This window comes from Camarhynchus parvulus, chromosome 3, assembly GCF_901933205.1.
Source record: "Camarhynchus parvulus chromosome 3, STF_HiC, whole genome shotgun sequence".
Classification (NCBI taxonomy): Eukaryota; Metazoa; Chordata; class Aves; order Passeriformes; family Thraupidae; genus Camarhynchus; species Camarhynchus parvulus.
The window spans coordinates 84,857,092-84,870,413 of NC_044573.1; the positions used below are offsets into that span (position 1 = coordinate 84,857,092).

The following is a 13,322-nucleotide window of genomic DNA, read 5'->3' on the forward strand; positions in this document are numbered from 1 at the left end:
CTAAATATCCATTGAATTGTTTTAAAATCACTGAAAATTATCTCCCTACTTCCTGAAATGAACACAGTAGAAGCATAGCAGGAGGAGAGAAAGAAAAGGTTAAGATTTCAATACCTCTTTGTTTGCTTTATTATATTAGAATGAATGCCATTATTATGCTGAAAACAGTGAAACCCTTTTCAAAGAACTTGTCATCACTGAATCAGTTGGGTCTCAGGCTGTCTGGAAAATAAACCCTCTGCCTTTCCATCAATCCCACTTATAACATGTCTTTCAGTAGACTGAAAAAGATTTTGAATAATGTGCATTTTCACATGTTTTAGTTCAGATTAATATTCACAGTTGTCATTCTCCTGACAAGAACAATAGCTCCTTCTGGTGTTTATACTTGCTGCTTAGAAAAGAAAAAAAAACAACATTGCCTTTTTTTACTCTCCAGAGTACTTTTATTACATTGGAGAAATGCAAGCAGCAGGAAATATTATTTCCCCTTCTCCTGTGGAAGAGCTTGATTTGTCATTTCAGAGAAATAAAGACCAAATTCCAGCCAAAATTTCTATTTAAATGTCCTTCTAGATTTAGACAGTTAACTTTAAGATAGATATGTTTTAAATAGATATTAACAAACCTTTAAGTACATTAAAAACATTTGCTTTGCATAATGAGTTTTTCAGATAGTAAGTAAGGTTTAGGTGAAAAACAAACTGTTATCATTTCTCTCAAATAATATTCAGAACTGGAGGCCCAAAGCATGCACACAATTAATGTGATCAAAGTACACAACATGTTTTATTTATGTTATATGGTGTTGCTTGTTGAGCACCTTATGTATTCATTTATCCTCATGAACAGTAAGCTACACTTGGTGAAATGAAAATACTATAAGAGGCTGGGATAAAGGAGGTAGGGGAATAGCTTTACTCTGCCAGTTTAGTAAGCACAAACAATGCTCATAAGTGAGCTCCAGGCATTTAAGATACCTTTAACTCACATTCATTCCTGAGTCTGTGTTCAAAATATAGTTAATTGTGGTTTGCAAAGGTCTTTGGCATTTGATTCCCTTGGATATCTTAAAATGTACCTTGAGCTTTAAGGTTCTTTTAGGTTTTCCCTCTTGGTATTTTTATGCATTGCTGGGAAATTTGTGGTTGAGCTCTTTGGATTCACGCTTTTGGATCTTTGAACCAGTTTCACCAAAACTACTTTAGTTAGCTTCCTCTTTCAATTTACAGACTACCTCCTAGAGGTGAAAAGAAGTAATTTTCTTCCTTACCCTCTCTGAGCTTATCAGTGCTCTTCAACCTGCTACTGTTTCTTAACAATTGCTCATATACCACTGATTTGGACCACAATTAGATGAGAGCGTGTTTGGCCAACAATGTATCATGAACACATAAAAGCTGTATGAAATGTATAGATTCATGTATGACATTTACAGATTCACAGAATAAAGAAGATTGGAAGAGCACATCATCTAGTCGATTTGAAGCAAGTCCAATTGGAAGAGAGGGCTCAGAGATCTGCTTGGGTGAGTTCTGAATGCCTTCCTGCATGGAGATTCTACAATCTCTTTCACAAACTTCAATGTTTTACTATCCTCATAGTAAAAATCATGAAATGGACCTACCTGAAGTCAGAGCCTACCCTCTTCCCATTTTCAGGAATTCCAGGATCAGGACACGTATCAGATGCAATTGCATCCCCACCCTGGGTCACTGCAAAGTAAAGAAAAAAACATATTAGACATGCAGCTCTAAAGATGACTCTTTACATTTCCCATACATAAACTTCCATTGCCTGAATGCAACCATATTTTGACATTTTTTCTTGAACCAGTGGAAATTGTTACCAAAAAGAATCCTCACATAATTGATTTATTTATGTATTATTTATTTTAATTTGTTATGATAAAAAAAAGTTTTTCTTCTGTGGGAAATGATTGATTTCCAACAGTCAGTCATTCTTTTTATGAACACACTAGAATTCAGAGTTTTCCTCAAACAGGAAAAAGAATCATTTCATGAAATCACCCTCTGAAATCTTCACAACACATCACTGTAAGGTTAAGAAATATAAGAGAAAATAAAATCTTCATAATAAAATCTGTCCATAATAAGATTTAAAATAAACAAAAGGCAAGAACCCAACTGTGATACTGTAGAACTGTATAGCAGGAATATTTTTATGAATCTCAAAATCATTTAGATTGGAAAAGACCTCCAAGATCATTGAGTCCAACTTTTGAGCAATCCCTACCTCAGCTGAAGATAATCTCAAAAACCATACAAGACATCCCATTGAACGATGCATTTTTTAGCCAGCTTAATATGTGTTCATGCAAATGAGGCTCAAATCTCTATTTTTTGTTTTCAGGTAAGAAGAGAAAGACAAGGTATCTTATACTATTCCATTCTTTTTTCCCTCCATTTCATTTCTTCATCCAGACTCTCAGATAATTAAATGATACTATGTATATAGATGTCCAGACTTATGGTACTCTCAAAATTCAAAACAATTTGAACATTGTGTCCCCCTTTTTCCTACTACACTCCGGAAATGGTAATTAAGGAAAATGTGAAGTTAAAAGTTATTTATCATAGATAAATGATATAAAGCAGAAGACCAAATATTCAGAAAACCTGAAGACACATGTGCTTTTTATCCTGTACACATAGACATATGGTGTTTCCAGCTGAAAAAAGGAAGAACTGACATAAAGTCTGTCATGGGTTTGCATTATCAGATTTTGGTAGCAGGGACAAGGGGAGGGAGGAGGAAAACTACAGGGGTAGCTTCTATGAGAAGCTGCCAGAAGATTCCTCCATGTACAGCAAAGCCAATCTCTGGCAGCTCCAAAATGGACCCACTGGTGGTGACTCAAGGCTGAGCCAATTAGAAATGGTGATAATATCTATGGGATAACTGACTAACTGACTGAAAAAAAGAAGTGATTGTGCAGTTGTAATTGCAGCCAGAGAAAAGCAGGGTTAGAATGTGTGAAAGGAACAGCTCTGCAGACACCAGGATCAGTGCGGAAGGATGGGGAAGAGGTGCTCCAGGCACTGGAGCCAGGATTCCCCTGCAGCCCATGGTGAGGCAGCTGTGCTCCTGCTGCCCACGGAGAACCACAGAGGCGCAGATACAGGGTCCTGCAAACCTGTGGAGAAAGGAGCCCATGCTGGAGCAGGTTTGCTGGTGGGACTTGTGTCCCTGTAAAGGACCTACACTGGAGCAGCCTGTCTTTGCAGGACTGCACCCCATACTGCAGCAGCTTGGGGAGGACTGCTGCCTATGGGATATATTCACATTGGAGAAGTTAATGGAGAATTATCTCCCATGAGAAGAACAACATGCTGGAGCAGCTTCCTCCCTGAGTAGCAGCAACAACATGTGATGAACTAACTGAACATAATCTCACTCCCATCACCCTGTGCATCTGGGGGAGAAGGTAGAGCTGGGAAGGGGGGAAGGGTGGGAGAACGTCTTTATAAGGTCTTTCTTTATTTCATATTATTCTCCTCTGATTTTGTTAGTATAAATGCAATATCCCTAATTCCAGTCTGTTTTGCCCATGATAGTATTTGTTGAGTGATCTTTCCCAGTTCTTATCTCAATTAATGAACTCTTGGTTGTATTTTCTCTCCCCCATCCAGTTGTGGAGAGGGGTAATGGAGAGGCTTTGGTGGGCGCCTGGGGCCCAGCTGGGGCTAACCCACTACAGCTGTATGCCTCCAGTCTTTCTGTTTCCTCCACAAAAAACAGAACTAGTAGAAATTTGTGGATCATATTTTCCATTTTAGAAGATTTTTGGGAAATTTCTAAGAAAAGGACAGAGCATTCTTCCTGAATTTAAAACAAAACAAAACAAAGTTAATTGGAATATTTTAGCTCCACAAAATAAATTACATAAATCTGAGTGGATTACAGATGACAGCATTACAGCTGAAAGGTGATGAGAGCTTAGATGTAAAAAGCAGCTGATTTTCCCACACAGTGATATGCTTTCAAATTTAATATAGCAACAAAAGGAGTGGTGACAAATAGGATACATACAATCAGATTTTAAGAGCTATAAATCTTCATGTCTGATTTGGCAGCTTCAGGGACAATTCATTTATATAGAAATTCAAAGATTTACAAGAGACAATTTAATGAGCTAAAAAACTGTATTACAGCACTATAAAAAGACAACTGAGACAATGCGCTATTATGGACCATAGATCTTGACCTGAGCACAGGTCAGGTCTTCTGTAGAGAAGCAGAGAAGTTGCAATGATTACAGTATATTTCAACACATGCTTTTTTTTTTTAATCTAGAATGTTTTAAGAATACAGGAATCACCTCTTTATCCACATCTTTTTAACACTACTCATTGCCCTGCATACTTGTTCTGTACACTACATCAAGAAAGATTATGATAATATCAAAAATTTCTTTGAAGACACAACTGAAAATATAAGGTCTTAATTAAAAAAATATTTCCTTCTAAATACAAAAGCCAAACATGAGTGAAAATTCAGTTCCTCTGGACTTTTGTCCATGTATGGCACATGGAATTCACCGTCTCTACACCAGAGCTCAATCCTGCTAATTTCACTAATATTACTTAGATTAATAAAGTTTTTTGTGTTTGAATAAAGGCTTTCAGAGAAACTTTCAGAGAAAGCATATACTAGTGAGTATTCATATATTTTATTCTGAAAGTTTAGTCTTGTAGTTGCTTGAAAAGTGTCAGCACTGAAATGCAGTTATAGTGAAAAACCTGGTCTCGCTACAAAAGCAGCCCACTTCTACACTGATGTTTCTTAAAATAAATTCTCTCCCCACTAATATTTCGTCCTCTGTTTAAAAAAAAAAAAAAATATTTACTACTTTTAGCAGAGAACTGTAGCTATGTTAGTGGACATGAGATTCAGTTTGGACTATGAATCACCAAAACACAAACATAAGCAAAACAACTGATATGGTTATTCGACTTACTCACTTTACTAAACATGAACCATGTGGTAACAGCTGTAATACAAGGTGGAGAATGCTACCTTTGCTGCTGTGTTTTCAGGACATCACACATCACATAGGAGTGAAGCCAATGTACAGATCTATGTATATACAAAATGCTTAAGTACTTTGGGACATCAGTAAATGCTGAATGAAACCTTAGTCATAGCACAGAATGAAATGATCTTCCCAATGGATGATAACCTTTGCAAAAATTTCTTCTCAGCCACTACTTTACTCTCACAAGGTGTCAACACACTCTCACACCAATATCAGGGCATGGTGGTTCAGCCTCTTGCTTATCCAGAGAAATACTATCTCTGATTAGGACAGGCATCCTATGTCTGGAACTCAGCACATCTTCCTGGATGTCTACAGGCCTTGTTAAACATGGCACAGATTTTAGCTTCTATTTTCCCCAGTGAACTGTCAAGTGTACTTTTAACAGATGGTGTTTGCATGACATGCTGTCATGACAAAATAAATACAATTCCCTGTAAAACAAACCTGCCTGACTTTATCTTTCCAGATGGGAAAAAAAAAAAAGAATAAATCTCTCAAATTAGTAAACCAATTTATTGCCTCTACTGGTTCAGAGCCACCAGGGACTTCAGCTCACTTAATTATATACTTTTACATATTAGTATGCTTAATACCTGCACCTGCAAGTATTTTGGAATTTAACTAAAAATTAGGTATTAAGATGTATTTTAGCTCTAACATTTATCATTCAGACTGAAAAGAGATGAAAAGGTGCTCAAACAAATTCCTGTCAGAGACCTTTATCTTCCTCTGTTACAATCTTGCCAGGTTTCTACTTTATCCACTACTATAAAGTATTGTCCACTGCTACTGAGATATATGTGAGGAGCAAGTATAATTGATTTGAGTATCCCACTTTCAAAATACATTTAAATCTTGCAGCGTCTGCAAGCATTTTCCAGATACATCATTTCTATGCATCCAGTCACATGCCCAATATTTCACTGGTTTATTTTGAAGAAAAAAACTTCTGTGTGCTCTTGAAAGACCCATGTCTAGTTTGTACTCTTTCTGCACTGCATAAAGTTTCATTTACCTAGGGTGTTAAAAGGCGTTTCATGCTTTTTGCATCTTTCTTCTGTTTTTTTTTCCATCTTTTTCACATCAAACTTGAATTATTTCTCTTATATTCAAAGTTAATTTACAGACTGAATGTATTTTTACTATCATTTCAATTTACATTTTAGAATTTAAAAATTTCATAACAATGGTGTCAATGAAAATGGAAAGTAATATTCTATTTAAAGTTTGCAAAACTTATAAATAAATGTAAAGTAAATGTAAAAGTAAATGTAAAGTAAATAACAATGTTCCTCTGAAATGCAAATATAAACTAAACATGTATAACCTCGTAATTAGGACAAATAAATTTAGGACCAGTCTCTCCCAATATATTCTTAGTACATTCTCAGTATACCCTCTCTGTTTTAAAAAAAAGTTAAAGAGGATATAATCCTGGCTAATATCAAAGTAAGACATCACTTTACATAGACAGTCCTTCATACTGCATCCCAGTTCTTCAAGGAACAATCAGCTAGAGGAAACGGTGCGTATTCCATGAGACTAAAGTTAAAAAAGTATTTGAAGTCCCAGGGCAGGGAGAAAAGTGAGGAAATATTCTAGTCAGGTTTGGGGTTTTTTGCTTCTTTTCCTAACAGCAGGTTTGAGAACATCAAAGATGCTTCAACCACCACACAGGTCTGTAGTACAGAGACAGAGCACTCTCAGTGGATATGACTTAACTCTGGAACTTCTCAACAAGTCAGGCTATTATATACTGCAAAAATAACACATTCTCAAGTCTTTTTGCAGAAATAATTGAAGAGTAGCTGTGAGTTCATTAACGTGATAGACAGATTTACTTCTGTATACAACCTCTAGGGCTAAGACTAGAGATTCAAATTTCTACTTGATAAATATAAAATCTTTTCTTTCTTCACTGATTGAGAATGAATCAACAAGATTTCTTCAATTTTCTCAATTGGGATCATAAAAACTACAGTTTCCACAGCTTTGGAGGTCATCTTCATTGTTTTACTTGATATATGACACAGGAAATTCAGAATTCCTTTAAAATGTTTCACATGCTCTGATTCTAATGCAATAGTAATAAGAAAGACTGGCAATAACTATACACATAAATCAGATTTTAAAATATTGTAATCATAATAATAAACAATTACCACATACATTAACATCCTAATTTAGTTCAGCATATGGGAAGTGCTTAATCAAGGAGCAGCATTAGGCAGGAGGAAGGGCTGGTTAAACAGATGTTTCACGCAGCAATACAAGGTATTTGAAATCTCCCTTGTTATAATATCAGTCCTACTCCAGACATACTCCATCTTCTGCTTTAGATGCACTTGGAATCTGAAAAGGCACTAATGAACTACTCAGGCCTGTGTAAATTATGTGATACTTCAAAGGCCATGACTTCAAAACAAAGTATATGTGGGAAGCTTGTCCTGGAGCAGACTGGCCAGACACTGGCCACACAGCCACACTGTGGACAACTAACATCAAGCTTCAAGAAATAAGAAGCCACAACTGATGACATCCAGGCAGTTTATGGTGAGGAGCAAAAGACATTGGGACTAATTGGGAGTGGCCATGCAGATCAATAGCCTGTGATTGCCCAGAAGGTTTCTAGAACATTCTATGAGAGACTATGTGTATGTCTGTCAGCCCTACTTCAGGGTCTTCTGAAGTAGCATCTTCATGTTTTGTTTTGCACCCTTGCTTGTGCCCTTTTATTTATTTAATCAATATCTTCAGTTTTGGCACTTCAGCTGTACCCATCTGTGGTAGCCTGTTATTTTACAGTTCGTTCTTTTGTAATAGGTTTTAAATATTCCTTGTTATAAGTTTGTAATGGTTTGTTCCATGCAATCCATTTGGTTGCCCTGATGCTTCAGTGCTAAGTTTTTTACCCCAAGATTTTCCTGCCAAGTGCATGTCAATCCTCCTGTCAGTCTCCTTGTACCTCCCTTGTTCCCTTGTCTTACCCTTGTCTATCAAAGATAGCACACCCGTTTTGCTCTGGAATGTTCCCTGTCCTTCACCCCTTCCTCGAAGTAAGATTGGATTGTAAGGTTTGCTCCTTCCCCTTGTTGGCTTCTACTGGATAATCCTTATCCTGCACCCTAATGCCCCCCTACTGGTGAAAGATTGCGTCCTCCCTTATTCCCTCCCTTCCTTAAAAGCAGTTCTTTTGCCCTCAGTTGACGTCACTTGTCCCTGACTCCCCTGGGGAAATAAACTTCCTTGGAACTCAAACAAGTGATTGCTCCCTATTCCTTTACCTTGATTCTTCACACTGTGCTGCTGCTGTGCCACCCACACCACAGCCAACAGCTGCAGGGAGCTGTGAGCCCCTTGTACGCACCGCCACCCGGGAGAGTCTCGGCACCGATCCGGGGACAGCCCATCTCGAGACTGCATTGGTCTCGGGGAGTGAGCAGCCGGGGAACATCTCCCTGTGAGCACAGCAATGCCGTGTCATCCATCCTTTCCTTGTTGCTGTGCCACACGAGCACACCATCCTGGAGTTCCCAGAGGGTTTCCCTGTGTGCCCCACAGATCCCTCGGGGTGCTGTTGCCGGCCCATCTCCGGCTGCTCTGCTGCTAGCCAGGTCAGAGACATCACCGGTGGTCGGACACGCGCCACAACAAGTATTATTATGTACAAATGTGTTACACTGCGTATCTTTCCTCAGTGGCCATTATGCTATTAAAAAAAAAAAATTGGGTGTTCAGGCTTCAGGTTCTAACACCTTCAATTTCAAATTTAACAAGTTATGGCAGTCTCTTTAGACATTTACTCATTCTCCCAGTGGTAACATCAGACTTAGAATAAAAATGGATAACCCAGGAGGCCTCATTCCCTGCATAATTTATTCTGAATACTTTTCAAATGTAAGCAAAAATTGCAAGAATGACCTTCAAGAAGCCTTGACAAATACTCCCTGGAGGCTAGACAAAAGACCTAAAATTCCCTGTAGAAAGATACTGTAAAAAATGGCAGCTTTTCTAGAGCTGAGTGACAAGCTGTGGCACAGAAGAGGGTCACAAAGATAATCAGCAGACTGGAACATTCCTCCTACAATGACAGTCTGAGAAAGCAAAGGCCTGGGGAAGGCAGGTTCCTTGGAGACCTCATTGTGGCATTCCAGTACCTAAAGAAGGCTTATAAAAAAGAGGGAGAACAACACTTTACCCAGCCAGATAGAGATAAGACAAGGGGAAACATTTTTCTATTAAAAGACAAGAGATTTAGATTAGATGTCAGGAAGAAAATCTACTTAGAGGGTGTTGAGGCACTGGAAAAAGTTGCCCAGAGAAGCCATGGGTGCCACATATGCTATGGGTGCTGCTGTTCATGGCCAGGCTGGATGGCATTTTGAGAAACCTGATCTTGTGGGACAGGGTTGGAAATGGATGATCTTTAAAATCCCTTCCAAACCAAATCATTCTAGGATTCTATGAAGCTTGTAAATTGAACAAGATTGCAGCTTTGTCTCTCTATTATAATGAAAATAAAAGCTTACATATGTAAATATTAACCTCTTTCCAGTCAAGAAGTTAAACAGAAATGGAATGACACTGATTCAATTAAACAAGGTATTACATGCACTGATTAATGTAATAGAGTCAATTTGGTTATTCATTAAGCTCCTTATATTTACATTTATTTACATTTTATTTTTTAAAGGTTTCCATTTTTAAAGTATCTTACAGTTCTAGATATCTAACAGAAATATCTAACAAACTTTTGGTCTTTAAATAATATGGTTTAAAAATGAAAACAAAACATTTAAATTATTCTTTATCAAGTGTACTAGAAATTAATTGTTTTATGTAGCACAGAATACTGTCATCACTGAAAATAAAAAAAGGATGCATATATTTGATGTCTTGACAATATTTGGAGAAAAGGTATATTTTATCATTGTATAAAAGAACTGAATAAACTGCAGTTGTTTTGAATTCAAAAAGTTGCGAGTAATGGAAGAAAAGAAAGATTATAGAGTACAGCTTCAATACACAAATATATTCACAGGGAGAATTAGTTGAATGAAATTTTCCGCCATAAATTTCACTGCATTTTCTCTAAAATGTAATTTACCCCCACCCTGAGGATAATTTCAAGCTTCCAAAGTTTTTGATTTAACCTAGATCTAAATAAAATAATTGATTTGTGAATAATTTTAATGATCAGAATACATATACTGCAGGACACCTTTCTTTTTCTTTGCAAAGACATTTATTAGGAGATTTCTGAGGTGCTGCACTCAGCAGTACATAAGCTCTTCTCTGTTTCCCTATAGTGTCTTACAGCAAAGAATAGCAAGGTGGCGTCATGGTTAAAGTTATTTATAAACAGTGTCTTTAAATACACCAAATCATCTGCAGTAGATTTTATTTTTAAAACTTTGACACAGTCAGAAAAGAGAAAACCAATTTGATTTACATAAAAATACACATAAAGTCACACTTGGTTATTTTAATAATTTTGGTCTACATAAATTAGACTGCACTAAAAATTTAGAATTAATTTATTAATTAGAGGAGGCAGAATGGGTTTTACTACTTTTTTTTTTTACCCTGATATGTATTTTGTAGAATGGCATAAATAAAAAGTACTAAGTTGGAACCCGAATAATGAGATACAAAGGCATTGTTTATATGGGTATACAAAAGTATTCAGATTTGCCTTATAAATAAGATCACAGATGGGATAGAAAATTACAGATTTTAGTAGAAAATACAGCTGAAATTAAAATACCAAGACAAAAAAGAGTATGTATTTCAACAGTACAAAGAGTACTGTATATTTCCATACAATTTAATGCCGGCTTTTAGAAAGTTAGAAAATTACTTTTAGTATAATGACTCCATCATACTCTTTTAGCAAGTCCTTCAGCAGAAATAGCAAAACACTGATCTGTTACAAACAATAGATATAAATTACATGACAATTGTAATTTAGAAGCGATGAATTACCGAACCTGGAGAAATGGAAAAGAAGAAAAGAGACAAACAAGGACAGGAAAGGAAAGTTTTGAAGTTCAACCATGTAACTCTTACAGGAAGCTAGTTCAAGCTCTTTTTTCCCTAATTTACCAATGAATTGACTAAAGTATTGGAATATGATTGCATAGGAAAATTTGGTCATGTTGACACCAGATGGCTTGGGCTCAAAAGGCCATTCAGGGCAGCCACACACAAAGAGAAGCCATTATCTAAAACTTGCCTAGAGAACATTCTTACAGATGGCGTTGTGTTTCTTCAAAATGATCAACAAGTCTTACACAGTATTGTTCTAGTAGTTCAGTAAGCCACGGCCAGCTGCTAGATTTCATTTAAAACTTAAATTGTCTAGTGCTTCTCACTAAACAAGTACTTTAACAACCCTGCTTGCTTCAAACATCAGATTAAAAACTACTAATTTCTGAAACAGAAGCAATTAAAAACCCTATAACTGTCACATGCTAAAGTTAATTCTTTTAGCTTTTTTTGACTAAGCTCTAGCACCTTCAAACACTGGAAAATAAATAATCATCCTACTACACTGCAGCTGTCAACTTGGTTAAAATGCAGGTTCTCTGTAATTTACTGATATATTTCTGACACTCCTTTTTCCAGCAGATGGGGATTTCTATCAATATCCCTTCACTTGCTATGACCAAAATAGCTGGTGTGTCCAACTTCTCCTTGTTACTCTTTAGTATCTTGGTTTTTGGCTAGGACAGAGTTAGTTTTTTCACAGTAGCTGTGAGGTGACAGTGCCAGGAGCTGTGGGGGTATGTCTAGGTTGCTACTCTGCAGCACTCTAGCACTCTATAGCACCTCAGATCACACCCAGGGGCATTCTCACTTCCCAGAAGAACATGAGCATGGATTATGGTTAGAAAGAAAAAAGTGTGCGTGCAGAGGGTCTGTATGCCCCTTGTTCACTGTCTCAGGGCCATGTTGGGTTGGTCAGTGAGTAATTTTTGTATGTAAATCACTCTTGTTTCTATACTCTCATTATTAGTACCATTGTTCACTTTCTTATCCCATTGTGGTTTCCAGTAAATTGTTTTTATCTCGATCTGTAATCTCCACCTTTTGTGTCTCTTGCTGGAGGAGGGGCAGGAAAGCCTTGTCTGGTTTGGACCTTTGATGGCAGAGGGATCAATAAATTGGGGAGTGCCATTCCTAAACAATGACATTTGGCGATCCAAGGTCTGAAAATAAATTTCCCTTATATAAATCCAATTTTTTGTCCATTCTTAGTGAATTAATCAGCAGCTTAAAAAAAACCAAACTAAAAGTCTTTTGCTCATTTTGTTTTGTTCTGATTTGGTATTTTTTGACCAATGTCTTTCCAACAGGTGAATTTAAGTTTCATTCAAGCTTAATGAAACAACTTAAGGCTCAGCAGATGTACAGCTTTCAGTCAGTCTGGGAGCTTACTAGTCCACCTTTTCTTGAAGTCTTGAAGAGCCTGCTCACTCATTACATTTCATTTTACATTTACCTCTGTTGACCTCCAAGGGCTACTTCACCATGGTCTTCACCATGGGCTTCAGGGGAAGCTCAGCTCCAGTGCCTGGAGCACCACCTCCCCCTCCTTATTCACTGACTTTGGTGTCTGCATCTTTGTTCATCTCACATAATCTCACTCTTCTCTGAGCATAGTTATATCTGCCTAATAACTTTCTTTTTTTTCCTTCTTAAATATTTTATCCCAGACGTGTTACGACCATTTCTGATTGGCTCAGCTTGAGACAGCAGCGAGTCTGTCCTGGAGCCCACTGGCATTGGCTCTATTGGACACAGGAGAAGTTTTTCACAGAAACCACCCCTGTGTATTTTCATATAGCTAAGAAAATACATGTTTAGAAATTATGGGGGAAAACTGTAAAATATTTACGTTTTTAGTGCAATTATACATATAGCTTTTAGCTTGATTAAAATACTACTTAAAAGTTTAAGGTGAAAGGATCAACTTTAGTATTAGCCATAAGTTCTAATTTAAACAGATTTTCTATATGAAAAATATAGTGGGAACTGAAATATATTCTATATCCTCCATTTCTATGGTGAAATTCCTACAAGTCACACAAAAGCTACAGCTCAGAATTAGATGCATTCATCACACACAGTTCGTGTGTGTGTGTGTTCTGGTTGCACTCTCATAATGCACACGTAGTTATGCAGACCTCCTGAGATACCGTTTGGCTAATTAAAGACAAAGCTGCATCATGAAAATTAGAGACTTTTTTGATAATTG

At 37.0% G+C, this 13,322-nt stretch overlaps 1 protein-coding gene across 1 annotated transcript in view; it reads right to left on the minus strand.

The window, feature by feature from the left end:
• Positions 1–13,322, minus strand: part of CSMD1 (CUB and Sushi multiple domains 1) — a 1,057,303-nt gene that overhangs the window by 322,799 nt on the left and 721,182 nt on the right. The window contains exon 8 of the mRNA XM_030946379.1: positions 1,628–1,715. Coding sequence (XP_030802239.1) covers positions 1,628–1,715 — 88 coding nt within the window. The remainder of the gene's footprint in view (positions 1–1,627; positions 1,716–13,322) is intronic.